At 39.1% G+C, this 12,703-nt stretch overlaps 1 protein-coding gene across 2 annotated transcripts in view; it reads left to right on the top strand.

Annotated features, from left to right (window-relative positions):
- The window catches only part of ABCC4 (ATP binding cassette subfamily C member 4), a 221,236-nt gene that overhangs the window by 62,189 nt on the left and 146,344 nt on the right, over positions 1-12,703 (top strand). For both annotated transcript variants that reach the window (XM_030567487.1, XM_030567495.1), the window contains 3 exons: positions 3,087-3,191; positions 9,671-9,760; positions 10,380-10,571. In XM_030567487.1, the coding sequence (XP_030423347.1) occupies positions 3,087-3,191; positions 9,671-9,760; positions 10,380-10,571 (387 nt within the window). The remainder of the gene's footprint in view (positions 1-3,086; positions 3,192-9,670; positions 9,761-10,379; positions 10,572-12,703) is intronic.

Raw genomic sequence — 12,703 nt, 5'->3', positions numbered from 1 at the left:
TTTTCCTTTTATTGTGGAGGCATCAGCTGCAGCAGGGACTTGGTACCAGCAAATCTTCTTCAAAATTACTTAATTTGTGAAGTGCAGAATTATTTTTTTGAGAATTTAGAAAGCTATTAATTAGTTTGTGTTAAAATTTAATTAAATATTGGGTCCTTTAAGGAAATTTTAGCATTCTGTCTGACTTTTTTTTATCCCAAATGTTCTTCGTAATGGAATAACAAAGACTTCAAACTTCCCATACAGTGATAATTCATTGAAAATTTGTTCATTGGCAAAACTTGAAGAAAATGTTTAGGATTAAGGGTCTTTTTTTGCCAATATTCTTCGTAACTGGAAGTTTCTTCCTCAGCAGAGGGGAGACTGTTCTATTGCACAGGATTCCACAACCTGCTTTTTCAAAATTGCTGCCATCTCTTATTTTTCCTCAGTGGGACTGAGGCAACAGGTTGAACATGGCCACAGTGTTAATACATATATACACACACAATTTTTAGAGAAATTATTTTAACACAATACATTTCTAAATAAAGTAAATATTTTACAAAAATTTTAAGATTGACAGAATACAGTGTTAATACATAGTTACATGCTAACATGCATTTTTAGAGAAAAATATCTTTATATGCAATTAGTACATTTCTAAAAAAATAAAATTGCACAAAGGTTGCGAAGTATTAGTGACAAAGAGACAAAATATAACTGTAGAGTTAGTTACATTGTGTGGGGTACAGTTGTTCTACAGCCTCTTTTCAGAGGTGACCAAGAAAGTTTTTTAAAAGTACAGAGGAAAAAAGGCAGAGAGAAGTGAAAAACTTGCCCTTTTGCCTCGTACAAGGCATGTTGCAGAAACCTCTGTTCTGGGAGCTTACAACAAATCCTACCTCATTGGCCTAGCCTATCAGAAGGTATTCTTTAACGAGTGGGCTTTTTGCGGAATCTCATTGTTGGGGTTCCCCTGAGACATCTTCCACTCAGTTCCCCAAGAATCCAGTCTGACTCCAGTTCATCACTCAGGTTCCTGTATCTGGCATACAGAAAAGCTACACAGAGTTGAACAAACACAAGCATAGGAGATGTGTATAGGGCATTACACAGTAAACCTCTTCCTTTATTTTATATATAATTTACACATTGAATCACATGTTCTGGGATTGGCTTGGTCACTTTGTAGGAGCCAATCCCTGCACAGCACATTTTGTCCATGCTCAATTTACTATTTATATCATCCTACGTTCCAGGCTTATCTTGCCCATGGTAAATGATTCCCCAGATGTTTCTAGTTACTTTAGCTAGTATAGACATTCTGTTTCCAGCCTGCTGATCTGTTTTCCTCCTTAATCCTGTCTCCTAAGAAATGAGGCCTCACTCATGTCAAGCCAAGCCTACACACATCAAAGAATATCAAGGTGCATTGCATTTTCCTGATCTAGTCTGAAGGTTTTTCTAACCCCACATCTTTTTATGGGATTATTCACTGTATCATATTAATATATAAACTAAAGGGGATAAAACAAAAAAACCCAACAAAACAAAAATATCAAAATGAGTATGCAGAAAGACTTCTTTCAAACTCTTTACAAAACCTGTGTAAATTTAGCAATTAGCCTTATTTGTTTTTTAATTCTGGAACACAAATAAAATTTCCTCTCTTTCACACAATTCCTTTAGCATTTGTCTTTTTAAAAAGAGTGATACATCATAATGGGAATACATGCCTAACCTGCACTCTAATTTCTCTTATTCCATTTACTCAAATTAAGGTCGGTCTTCACAACCTTTAATATTTGTTGTAAATTAGCATCTATTGTCTTTAGCTGTATTGGAGGGCTCTTCATTTTAGTGAAAATTTTGAAGGACGGATAAATATTTTTAAATTTTTTTTTTAGCAAAACATACAACATGCAAACACAGAACACCACTCATAAGTACCGTCCCCTGCCCTGCTTCCCAAAACAGTTAAGTATACATTCAAGCCCACTTCTGTATTATTTTATCGATAGATCACTCTAAGCATACATTCAGTTAGAACAGGGTTTCTCACTCTGTAGGTGGGGACACAAAACTGGGTCTCCAGAATGTTTCAAAAGAGCTCCAGTGGCTCCTGTCCCATGGGGCTGGCTGGGCTTGCTTCCGTGGTCCAGGCACTGCAACCTCTGGGTCCCAGCACCACTCAGGTTTGGCCTAGCTATCGTGATGACGGGAGTGCAGGTAGGCCAAATTTGAGTGAGTCGTATTGCAATTCCACAACTTCACTCTCACAAATTTGGTTCAGTCAGCGGGGGAGGGAGGCAAACCTGAGCAGCACTGCGACCCCGGAGAGAGCCAAGCCCAGACAGCTCCACAGCACAGGAGCTGCAGAAGCCACCACTGTGGGGTGAGTGCTGGGCAGACCCCAACCACCCCCCTCAGGGACAGGACATGACCAAAAGCACCCCAGGGCCTCCACTCCCAGACTATTTACTGGGTCGCGACAGGCCATAAACATTTATAAATGGGTCTTAAGCCCAAAAAAGTTGAGAACCACTGAATTTGAAAGCCTGGGCTTGTGGCAAAAGGGGGGATGATGTGTAAAATGGGTGCTCATTAGTGCAATATCCCAGAAAGGGGTGTGGAAACATGCCAAATTATGCGATGAGTAAAGATAGAGTCAAAACTATTGACAGGTCGGGAAAGGTGCTAGATGGGGCAGAGAAAGTGGGGAGATCCTTACATATTATATTGTCAAAATTTCAAAGCAAAAATTCAGCTGACTTTGAAGTTCAGATTATGGTACCAACTTCCTCGTAAGAGTTCTTAACAAAAAAAATCCTGAAACCTCACTGGAAGTATTTTTATTCCATGAAATGTACACTTCTGGCTAGTATTGCTGTTGGAACAATAGGTAAATGCACGGATATGGTTGGTTAATTATGGGATACCGTTTTTGAAGTCTTTGTCCGTTACTTTGGAAACATAATTCCTAGGTCAGAGTAGTTTTGTCACAGATTATTTGCATTTTTGTATGGTATACCCAGAAACACTTTTATTTTTAATTCATTTTTCTAGATCCTGTTAAGCAATCCCTGTTTTTTCTTTTACTACAGAACTTTCTAATACTTGATGAGATTTCACAGTTCAATCCGCAGTTGGAGAATAGCAATGAAAATGTCGTACTTCATGTTCAAGACTTGACTTGTTATTGGGATAAGGTAAAGCTCCCTCTGCAAAACCCCATGGATACAGGTTTTTTTAAAACTATATTGAATTTGGTGCTGCAAGTATTTTGAGCCTAAATAAGGTAGTGGGTATATTGCACAATACATTACATACACAAACTTCGTATATAACTTCTTACATATGTGGGAAACCATTTAGCGGGTGAAGTCAAAACTAAGGAATAGCTATGGAAACCCTATCAAATTAGATTAATTATAAAATAGAGCTCTCTCTAAATGTTAAAACCAGTTATATAAAAAGCTACTGTTCTTATGTGACAATTTCTCTCAGCTTGGCTGAGCAGCACTCTGCTGTCACTCAGATACTCTGAACCTAACTCTGATTTGTTGCTAGTCAAGGACATAAAACGTAAAATGGAGTATAATGCTCCTTTCTGGTGACCTTTTTATAGTACATTATCAGGTTTTAGTCTTTTATCTGATTCAGAACAACTGACTGAAGATCAGTCATTGGTCTAGAAACAGCATGATGCACTGCCATGCATATTGGGGTTGAGAGCAGGAGCTCACCATGGCGAACCTGAAGCATTTTGTTCTTTTAATTACAGTGGCAGCCCTAGAGTTCATTTATGGATTACTTTTTATGTAAAAAGGACTAAAAAGCTTCATAAACTCAAAAGTGGTGTTTTAAAAAAGGTATTACATAGGTGATAAATCTATTACATGGACTGTCTGGGTTTTTAAAAACATGCTACGGTACCTTTTTCTTTTTAAAACTAGTAATGCTGTGTCAAACAACAATCTATTGTGCATTTTGAAACTCTCATAGTTTCTCTTATGGATTGCATCCGGCAGTGCACAGTGACTTCTATCTGTAGGTATAAGGAATCTTGAAGTTCTAAAAATTATATTGTATATAAATTTAATGTTATCCATAAGACATGCCGCATGCCTCTCCCAGTCTGACTTAACCCCCTTCCGCAAAGAAGTTACTTTATTTTTATATATAGTAATTTATTTCAGTTGTGCAGTTCAATGTTAGTCCCTAGTTGATGTCTTTATTCAGTTAAATCATTTTAACAATATTTTTGATGTGAGCGGGTATACAAGCTTTTGTTACTAATGAGCTTTAAAGAAATAGATGGAACTTTCAAATCTGTGTCAAATTTTGCTTGAACATAGCTTCACAGTGTGATTTAGCATTTTGTTTTATATTTTCTTGTCTATACTGGCCATTTGTGATTTGATGACAGATTACAGTGTAGCATGATGCTGTCTCTGCCATCTCCTTCTGCGCTCGTACTGACATTTTCAGCTTTTCTTTGTTGTTTTTTGATTAAAAGTCTTCACATTTCTTATAATGGGCCTGATCCAAAGCCCTCTGATATCAAAAGAATTACCACCCCCTCACGTACAGAGCCTTCCACTTAATTCTGTGGGCTTTGGATTGGACCCAGGGTAATGAAATAATATTCCCATATGTCTTTTCCTAGTTTGTCTTGAGAGAGGTCCAGGATTCTGACAGGGGATCAAGACTGAGGTGCATTGCCAGAATGCTATGGGGCACATCTTATATACTAACGTTTGCCTGAACTCTGCATTGTTCTAGTCAGTGTTATCTGTGTCACACACTAGGGCCAAGTTCAAAATATGTTAAAACAACCCCTTCTCTATTTGGTTTACTGTGTGTTGTATGTAAGTCTGTAAGTTTTGTCACTGACTTCTGATTTGTCACATAATTTCTGGGGGAGGAAAAAAAGTGACCTCTAGGGTTTTACATAGTCATGGGCTCTTTCACCCTGGTCAGATGACTGCTGAGCAAGACTTTTCCGTGAATGTATATGCATGTAGCTCTTTTTTTGTGTGTGATTGGCTATCTTTATAGCCTTTCAACTATTAATAATAATAATTTTACATTTTCTCTAATAAATGATATTTATTAAAAAGAATGTATGGCTTGAACTTCCCCTTTTATTAGAACTAAAATTAACTTCTGCATTTTTTGCTGTAACTTTTCCCATATTGTACAACGATAAATCACCAGTTTTGGACAATGTACAAACAAGAAAAGATTATTTTTTTTTAAGCCAGTTAAATTAACCACCTAGTGATAGGAAATAGCTTTCATGTGTGTCTTTTTAATTTGTGTCCTGTACAGTGCCAATCACACTGTTGGCACTTAATAAGTAATACATACTGTTTTTGTTAGTGGAAACATGTTTTCAAATAATTTTTTTCAGTAAGTAGAGTATTTCAGCAAACCATCTGTTGAAATGTTGATTATTTAATGACACGAATAACATTTGTACACGAGTACAAATATTGTAAGTATTGTGTGCATTTGTGTGTGAAATCTAGGAAAGATCAGGTATCAGAGGAGTAGCTGTGTTAGTCTGGATCTGTAAGAGCAGCAAAGAGTCCTGTGGCACCTTATGGACTAACTAACAAACCTATTGGAGCATGAACTTTCGTGGGTGAATACCCACTTCGTCGGAGACATGCATCCGACGAAGTGGGTATTCACCCACGAAAGCTCATGCTCCAATACGTTTGTTAGTCTATAAGGTGCCACAGGACTCTTTGCTGCTCTTAGGGAAGGTCAAAATATCAATTGTTATGCATTCTTAAGCACTGCCCTCCTGGTGGGGGGGATTAGTAATAAGGGGGATTTAGCCGTGTGTGTGTGTGTGTGTGTGGGCATTTTCTAGAAGTTAAAATACAGTTTGGCTGTGCCAAGCATCAAAGAGGGCTTATAGGTCTCAACACATTATTATTTGTCAAGTTTGATCCGTGTTTTACAAGCTGGTACTATTCCGAACAACCAGGACCATGATCTTTTCCAATTTCCTCTGCCTCCTGCTCATCCCTGTATCACAGTTAGGGTATTAAGTACACAAATTATACTGTTTATTACCTGTTGTGAGATTCATAATGCATGTGAGTTTTTTTGTGTGGCAGCCATATTCTTATACAAAAGGGGAATGTATTCCCCAAATGATGATTTTTTCACCAGCACTTGTGCCACCATTGATAATTCACAGGAAAAGATTACAAAATATTCTTGTAAAACAATTTAGTCACATTTTCAGGCAAGTTGCACAGCATTCAAGCCCAACCAATAGGATGACTGGAATTAGTCTTAATGTGCTGGCTAAAATTAATCTCAAATTACATTTTTTATTTTAATTTTTAATTGGAATAAGGAGGTGAGAATACTCATCTGGAACCAAGTTGTCTTAAGTTTTTAGTAATGTGACAAAATAGCTTATTAGGGGAGTTTTGCTGAAAAGATCATGGAGAAAGCTAAGTTATAAAACACTTGTAATTTCATCAATATATCAGGTTTGATAAAGGTTGTAATATTAATGTAATATGCTTTGGCTGGCTATCTGATAGGTCTCAAAATATATTTGTAAAAAGGGACTCATCACTGAATGGGTGTGCTTCAGGTGGCATCCCACAGCGATCAGTTCTTGGCCTATGCTAATTAATATTTTTATTAATGATCTGGAAGGAAACATAAAATCATCACTGATAAAGTTTGCAGATGACACAAAAATTGGGGGAGTTACTGGTAAATAAGCAAGAGGACAGGTCACTGATACAGAGAGGTCTGGATCTCTTGGTAAGCTATAGTCAAGCAAACAATATGTGTACAAAGAATGTAGGCCCTGCTTATAAACTGGGGGATTCTATCCTGGAAGGAGCGACTCTGCAGAAGATTTGGAAGTCACAGGAGACTGTCGGCTGAACATGAGCTTCAAGTGGCATGCTGTGGCCGAAAGAGCTAATGCAATGCTTGGATCATAAACAAGGGAAACTGGGTTTGGAGTAGAGAGTTTATTTTACCTCTGTATTTGGCACTGGTGTGACTGCTTCTGGAATACTGTATCCAGTTCTGGTGTCCACAATTAAAGAAAGATATGATAAATTGGAAAAGGTTCAGAGCCACGAGAATGATGAAGGGATTTAAAAACCTGTTTTATAGTGATTGAGCAGTTTGCATCTGTTTACATGAGGAACAGATATTTGATAATAGGCTCTTTGATCTAGCAAAGAATGGTATAAAGCAATCTGATCACTGGAAGTTTAAGGCAGACAAATTCAGGCTTGAAATAAGGTAAATGTTTAGGAGTGTGGGTAATTAACCAGTGGAACAACTTAACCAGGGTCGTGCTGGATTCTCCATCACTGAGAGTTTTAAAAACAAGATGGGATGTTTTTCTAAAAGATATATTCTAGGAATTAATTTGGGGAAATTCTATGGCCTGTGTTATACAGGAGGTAAGATTAGATTATCACAATGGTTCCTTCTGGATGTGGAATCTGTGTATTGATGAATTTAAAACATGTTGGTTAAGTAATTTTATTTAACCAGTTACCTTACTGAGTTTCTCATGGTTCTTTGGATCTTCTGTTTCTTAGCTGAAGTACAGCTGGGGAATTATTGTGGCTTTATAAATTTTGTTAGTCGACATAAAGCAAATAAGAAATCAGAGAAAGCAAAATAAAGTTTGTTTGTTTGTAGTGTTTACAGTCTTTTAAAAGAACAACTCAACATGGAATGTTAAAATTTATCCAAAGACAAGCATAATCAATTAATGCAAGGTTTTATAACACTCCTGTTCCAAATGCATACTTTATCCTAGTTCTGTATTATTTGGAGCAGGTTACTTTGGTACCAGCATGGAACTATGAATCCTTATTAGTGTTCCCATTAAATTCATATGCCAGTTAAATTATGAAACTGTCTATGGCAGTTCGACCGAAAAACTCTAAAGTTAGAATTGAAAAATATAAATAAGCTATGTAATTACTTGGATTGTCAATTCAGTTCAGAATTATCTTGCCCAGGAGATACTCATATCCAAGCCTTTTCCCTTATATATTGTGACAAAGTTCCTCCTCTGCCTTGATAGGTCCTGCGCTTTCTGGAGATTTGCTCGCCTCAGAGGTTCACGGCAGCCCTCAGTTTAGCAGCTTTTGCTAGAGGCTCAAACCTGCCATTCACTCAGCCAACCTCATCGCTGGCCAGCATGGGGGAAAGGGAGAACAATCCCCACAGTCTCTGTCCCCCCCTAGTGGGTCAGGGACAGGGCAGATCCCTTTCCAATTTAAACCTTCCCCTCTGATGTGTCTCATAGGCCAGGTCAACTCCTTCTGTGTCAGGTAAGGGTTGGCGGGGAACCCAAGCCCACCCTCTACACCAGGTTCCAGCCCAGGGCCCTGTGGTTAGCAGCTGTCTACAGTGTCTCCTGTATCAGGTGCATGACAGCTACAACTCCCTGGGCTACTTCCCCATGGCCTCCCCCCCAGCACCTTCTTTATTCTCACCGCAGGACCTTCTTCCTGAAGCCTGATAACGCTTGTACTCAGTCCTCCAGCAGCATCCCTTCTCACTCCTTGTGTGCCCCCCATTAACTGATGGGAGGTCCTTTTTAAACCAGGTGTCCGGATTAGCTTGCCTGCCATAATTGATTCTAGTAAGTTCTTAATTGGCACCAGGTGTCTTAATTAGCTTGCCTGTCTTAACTGGTTCTAGCAGGTTTCTGATTGTTCTAGGGCAGCCCCTGATCTGGTCACTCAGGGAACAGAAAACTATTCATCCATTGGTGTTAAATTTGCCTTCTACCAGACTTCTGCACCCAGCTGGTCTGGGTCTGTCACAATATATTATATATAGGAAATGATTGCATATACACCCTAAATACAATGTGTAGGTAATTTAAAAGTGTGCAGATTTCTCTGGAATTTCACCAGTACCATAAGCTCTTATGCCACTTTCTATATATATACACTGTGATGGAAATATTTTAGCTTTTACCCAGGTTAAAACTTTTCTGTGAGACATGGAATGTCTCCTGCCATCAGAGATGTTTTAAAGGTTTAGACCTAAATTATACGAAGAATATATATATATATTGTGGTGGGGTGAGGTTGACCATGTGCGCTAGAGTTTTATATGGTCAGTACCTGACTGGTAAACACTGACAAATGGGTCATTATAGCTGTTATAATGTATTTCTACTGAATCACTTCTTAAATAAATAAACATATATGTTCCAGGTCCCCAGCTGGTGTTAACTGGCATTGCTCTGTTGAAGTAAACACCAGCAGAGATCCTAGACTGTTTACGCCGGATTGAGAAATCAACCTGTAAAAATGTACTGTTGCTGCCACCTTGTGGGGATTAATTATTATCATTAAAATGATGGATCATGGCCATAAGGAGTTTACAATTTAGAAAAGGAATGAATCTCCATTTTGCTAGAAATTGAAATGTTACAATTAAAGGTTGGAAGGAGAGATGCAAAGCATGTGGACAAATGCTCTGTATCAACTGAAGAAATAAACAGAACTAGAAATAAATAAATATTTTAACAGTTTCATGTTTATTGTGTGTGGATTTATCTGCTAGTTTATGTACACTATTCTACTTTTTAAAAGACATTTTTGATATATTTTTCAGTATTGAGAAAAATTAACTTATTTTTCCCTTCATACATTCATAGAGTTTGGAAATCCCAACCCTTCAGCAACTTTCTTTTACTGTCAGACCAGGTGAATTATTGGCTGTGATTGGCCCTGTAGGAGCTGGGAAAGTAAGTCATAATGTGTTGCTTTGTTTTGCATTGTTTTCCTACAGTTCTATTGGACATATGTGTTCAAGTTTTATTAATTTCTTGTGTTGTATAATACATTTAGATGCGCATGCTGGAATACAGAGCAGTTAGGGAAATACCACTTACTGTGAAGAATATGGTTCGAGGTTCAAAATTAAGACTTTGCCCCCTCCACCCCCCCAATGCATAGTGTGTTGGTTTTAGAATTCTTTTAAGTTTTGTCCCATTATTTACAAAATGAAGCTTTTAATACAATAACAATGGCAAAGTATTTTTAAAATGCTATAACTAACTAAGTTAAAGGATGACATTATTATAAGTACCTAGGTGACTTCAAATTTCAGTCCCATTGAGAATTAGGTGACTTTGGAGCTTACGTCTCTGACTCTCAATGGGACTGAAGTTTTGAAGTCACTTAGGTGCGTTAGAAAATTGTATCCAAAGGTTTTTTTTTGACACATTAAAATGAAAAATTAGTTTCTGAATCTGTAGTGGGGGCATGTATAATTTCTTTTCTGCATTTTCTTTATAGTGTTCAAAAACTGAGTTTAACAACTTTTTTTTTAAACTACCAACCAATCAATAAACTCTCTTGCAGTCATCTCTCTTAAGTGCTGTCCTCGGCGAACTGCCTAAAGATAAAGGTTTGATGGATGTTAGAGGAAGAATAGCCTATGTTTCTCAACAGCCATGGGTATTTCCTGGCACCGTGAGAAGTAATATACTATTTGGTAGAGAATATGAGAGAGAAAAGTATGAAAAAGTTCTAAAAGTTTGTGCTCTTAAAAAAGTAAGTGGTTTTCTTTTGAATGTTGATTCTGTTTTAGCAGCAGCCAACTTTATTTTTCACTTTAATGTTATTGCTGTAATAGCTAGTATCTGTTGTGGTGTGTAATCTATAGAATTAGTTACCAATGTACTTGTGATATAGATGAATCCTATAATTTTAACACTGTACATAGTAGTTTTGTGAGATCTAGGTATAAGAGCAAATTCTTGTAATTCATAAAACATTCACTAGAGGGAGACTGATTTTCTGAGAAGCTAGGACAAATTTGATAGAAAAAGCTACAATGGTTCCAAATATTTTGTTTCATAATGAGTTTTAGCCATGTTAATCGTTTGTATGGTAGACACAATTGCTTAGAGGAGCTAACTGCTTAAATGAGCTAACAAGGTAGAAACACAAACATTCATTACTGATGCCACTTGGGACTTTTGTTTTGCAAATAACCGTTACACAATGCTATACTCCCTTTAAGATGTGCAATGTGCATATTGCAAAGTAATATTCATAGCTCCTGAACGCTATAGACTGGAGAACCTGCTGAGTCCTTGTAGCCTTGTGGAAAAATGTTTTTGAAAGGAGTGTGTGTCTCTTGTCTGTCTTTGTATGTATGTATAGAAGGAATTTGTGATGTGTGATACAGAAGAGAGTTAAGCCTATTTGTCAAGAAATAGACATTTTGCTTGGAATCTAAAGGGTATTATTATGCTGCAGGATATGCAGCATGTTATGATATTCCTATCAGCAGTAATACAGGTGAAAAGTAGACTGTTACTGTGATGGAAAATCTTTCTTGCAAGGTTGTTTTTACACACTGTAGATAGAACTTCCTTAATCTCTCCTGCTGTTATAGTTCACTGTTGTCTAAACTTCAAGTTTTGTGAGTTTATACAAAGCACAAACCATATTTCTGAAAAATTAACATTTTGAAGTGCCTGACGCTTAAAACTGACTTTTTTCTTCTTTTGGCAGATCTGCTTTTTTAGAGTTTTTCCTCAGACTTATGGAGTGTTAAAATGTGATGAACTTATTGAACATGTTACATGAACCAGCATAAGACCTCTGCTTTATTCAGGAAGGAAATGAAGTAGAATATATCTATACAATTTTATAAATCAAAAGCAATGCTACATGGCAGGGGCGGGCAAACTTTTTGGCCTAAGGGCCGCGTCGGGTTTCCAAAACTGTATGGAAGGCCAGTTAGCAGAGACTGTCCCTCCCCAAACAGCCAGGTGTGGCCTGGCCCCGGCCCCTATCTGACCCCCTCCTGCTTCTTACCCCCTGATGGGCCCCCCCGGGACTCCTGCCCCATCCAACCCCCCCGTTCCCTAGCCACTGACAGCCCCCGGAATCCCCGCCCCTGACTGCCCCCTGCCACTCCATCCAACCCCTCCTCTCATTACTGACCCCCTGCCCCATCCAAGCACCCCTTCTCCCTGACTGCCCCTGGACCCGCCTCTCCTGACTGTCCCCCACCACCCCATTCAATTCCTCCTCTCATTCCTGATCCCCCCCCCCGGGACCCCTGCCCCCATTCAACCCCCGTTTCCTGTTCTCTGATCGCCCTGACCCCTATCCACACCCCTGCCCCCCTGGCCGCCACCCCGAACTCCCCTGCCCTCTATCCAACCTCCCCCCACCCCGCTCCCTGTCCCCTTACTGCGCTGCCTGGAGCACCGGTGGCTGGCAGTGCTGCAGCTGCGTCCCCCAGAGCAGCGCGTCAGGCAGATGTGCCGCCAAGCTGGAGCCAGCCATGTCACCGCGCAGCACCGAGCACTGGGTCAGGCCTGGGCTCTGCAGCTGCGCTGCACGGCAAGAGCTTGCACCCCACTGCTCAGAGCATTGTACCTGTGACGCAGTGAGCTGAGGCTGCAGGGGAGGGGGAACAGCAGGGATGGGGCTGAGGGCTGGCTAGCCTCCTGGGCCAGGAGCTCAGGGGCCGGACAGGAGGGTTCCGCGGGCCATAGTTTGCCCACCTCTGCTATATGATGTACTATACTCTTGGTATATGCCATCAGAATAATTAAACTAGTGTAATTCTTAGGAGACGTGTTGATGGAAAATAATTACTTCATATGGGTAGTAGATACCTTTCAGTTTTAATGATTTTGTGGTTCAAAAAATTTTTATTTCGA

The sequence above is a fragment of the Gopherus evgoodei genome, chromosome 1, assembly GCF_007399415.2.
Source record: "Gopherus evgoodei ecotype Sinaloan lineage chromosome 1, rGopEvg1_v1.p, whole genome shotgun sequence".
NCBI lineage: Eukaryota > Metazoa > Chordata > Testudines > Testudinidae > Gopherus > Gopherus evgoodei.
The sequence above is the reverse complement of the archived record's forward strand: the minus strand, read 5'-3'. Positions and strand labels throughout refer to the sequence as shown.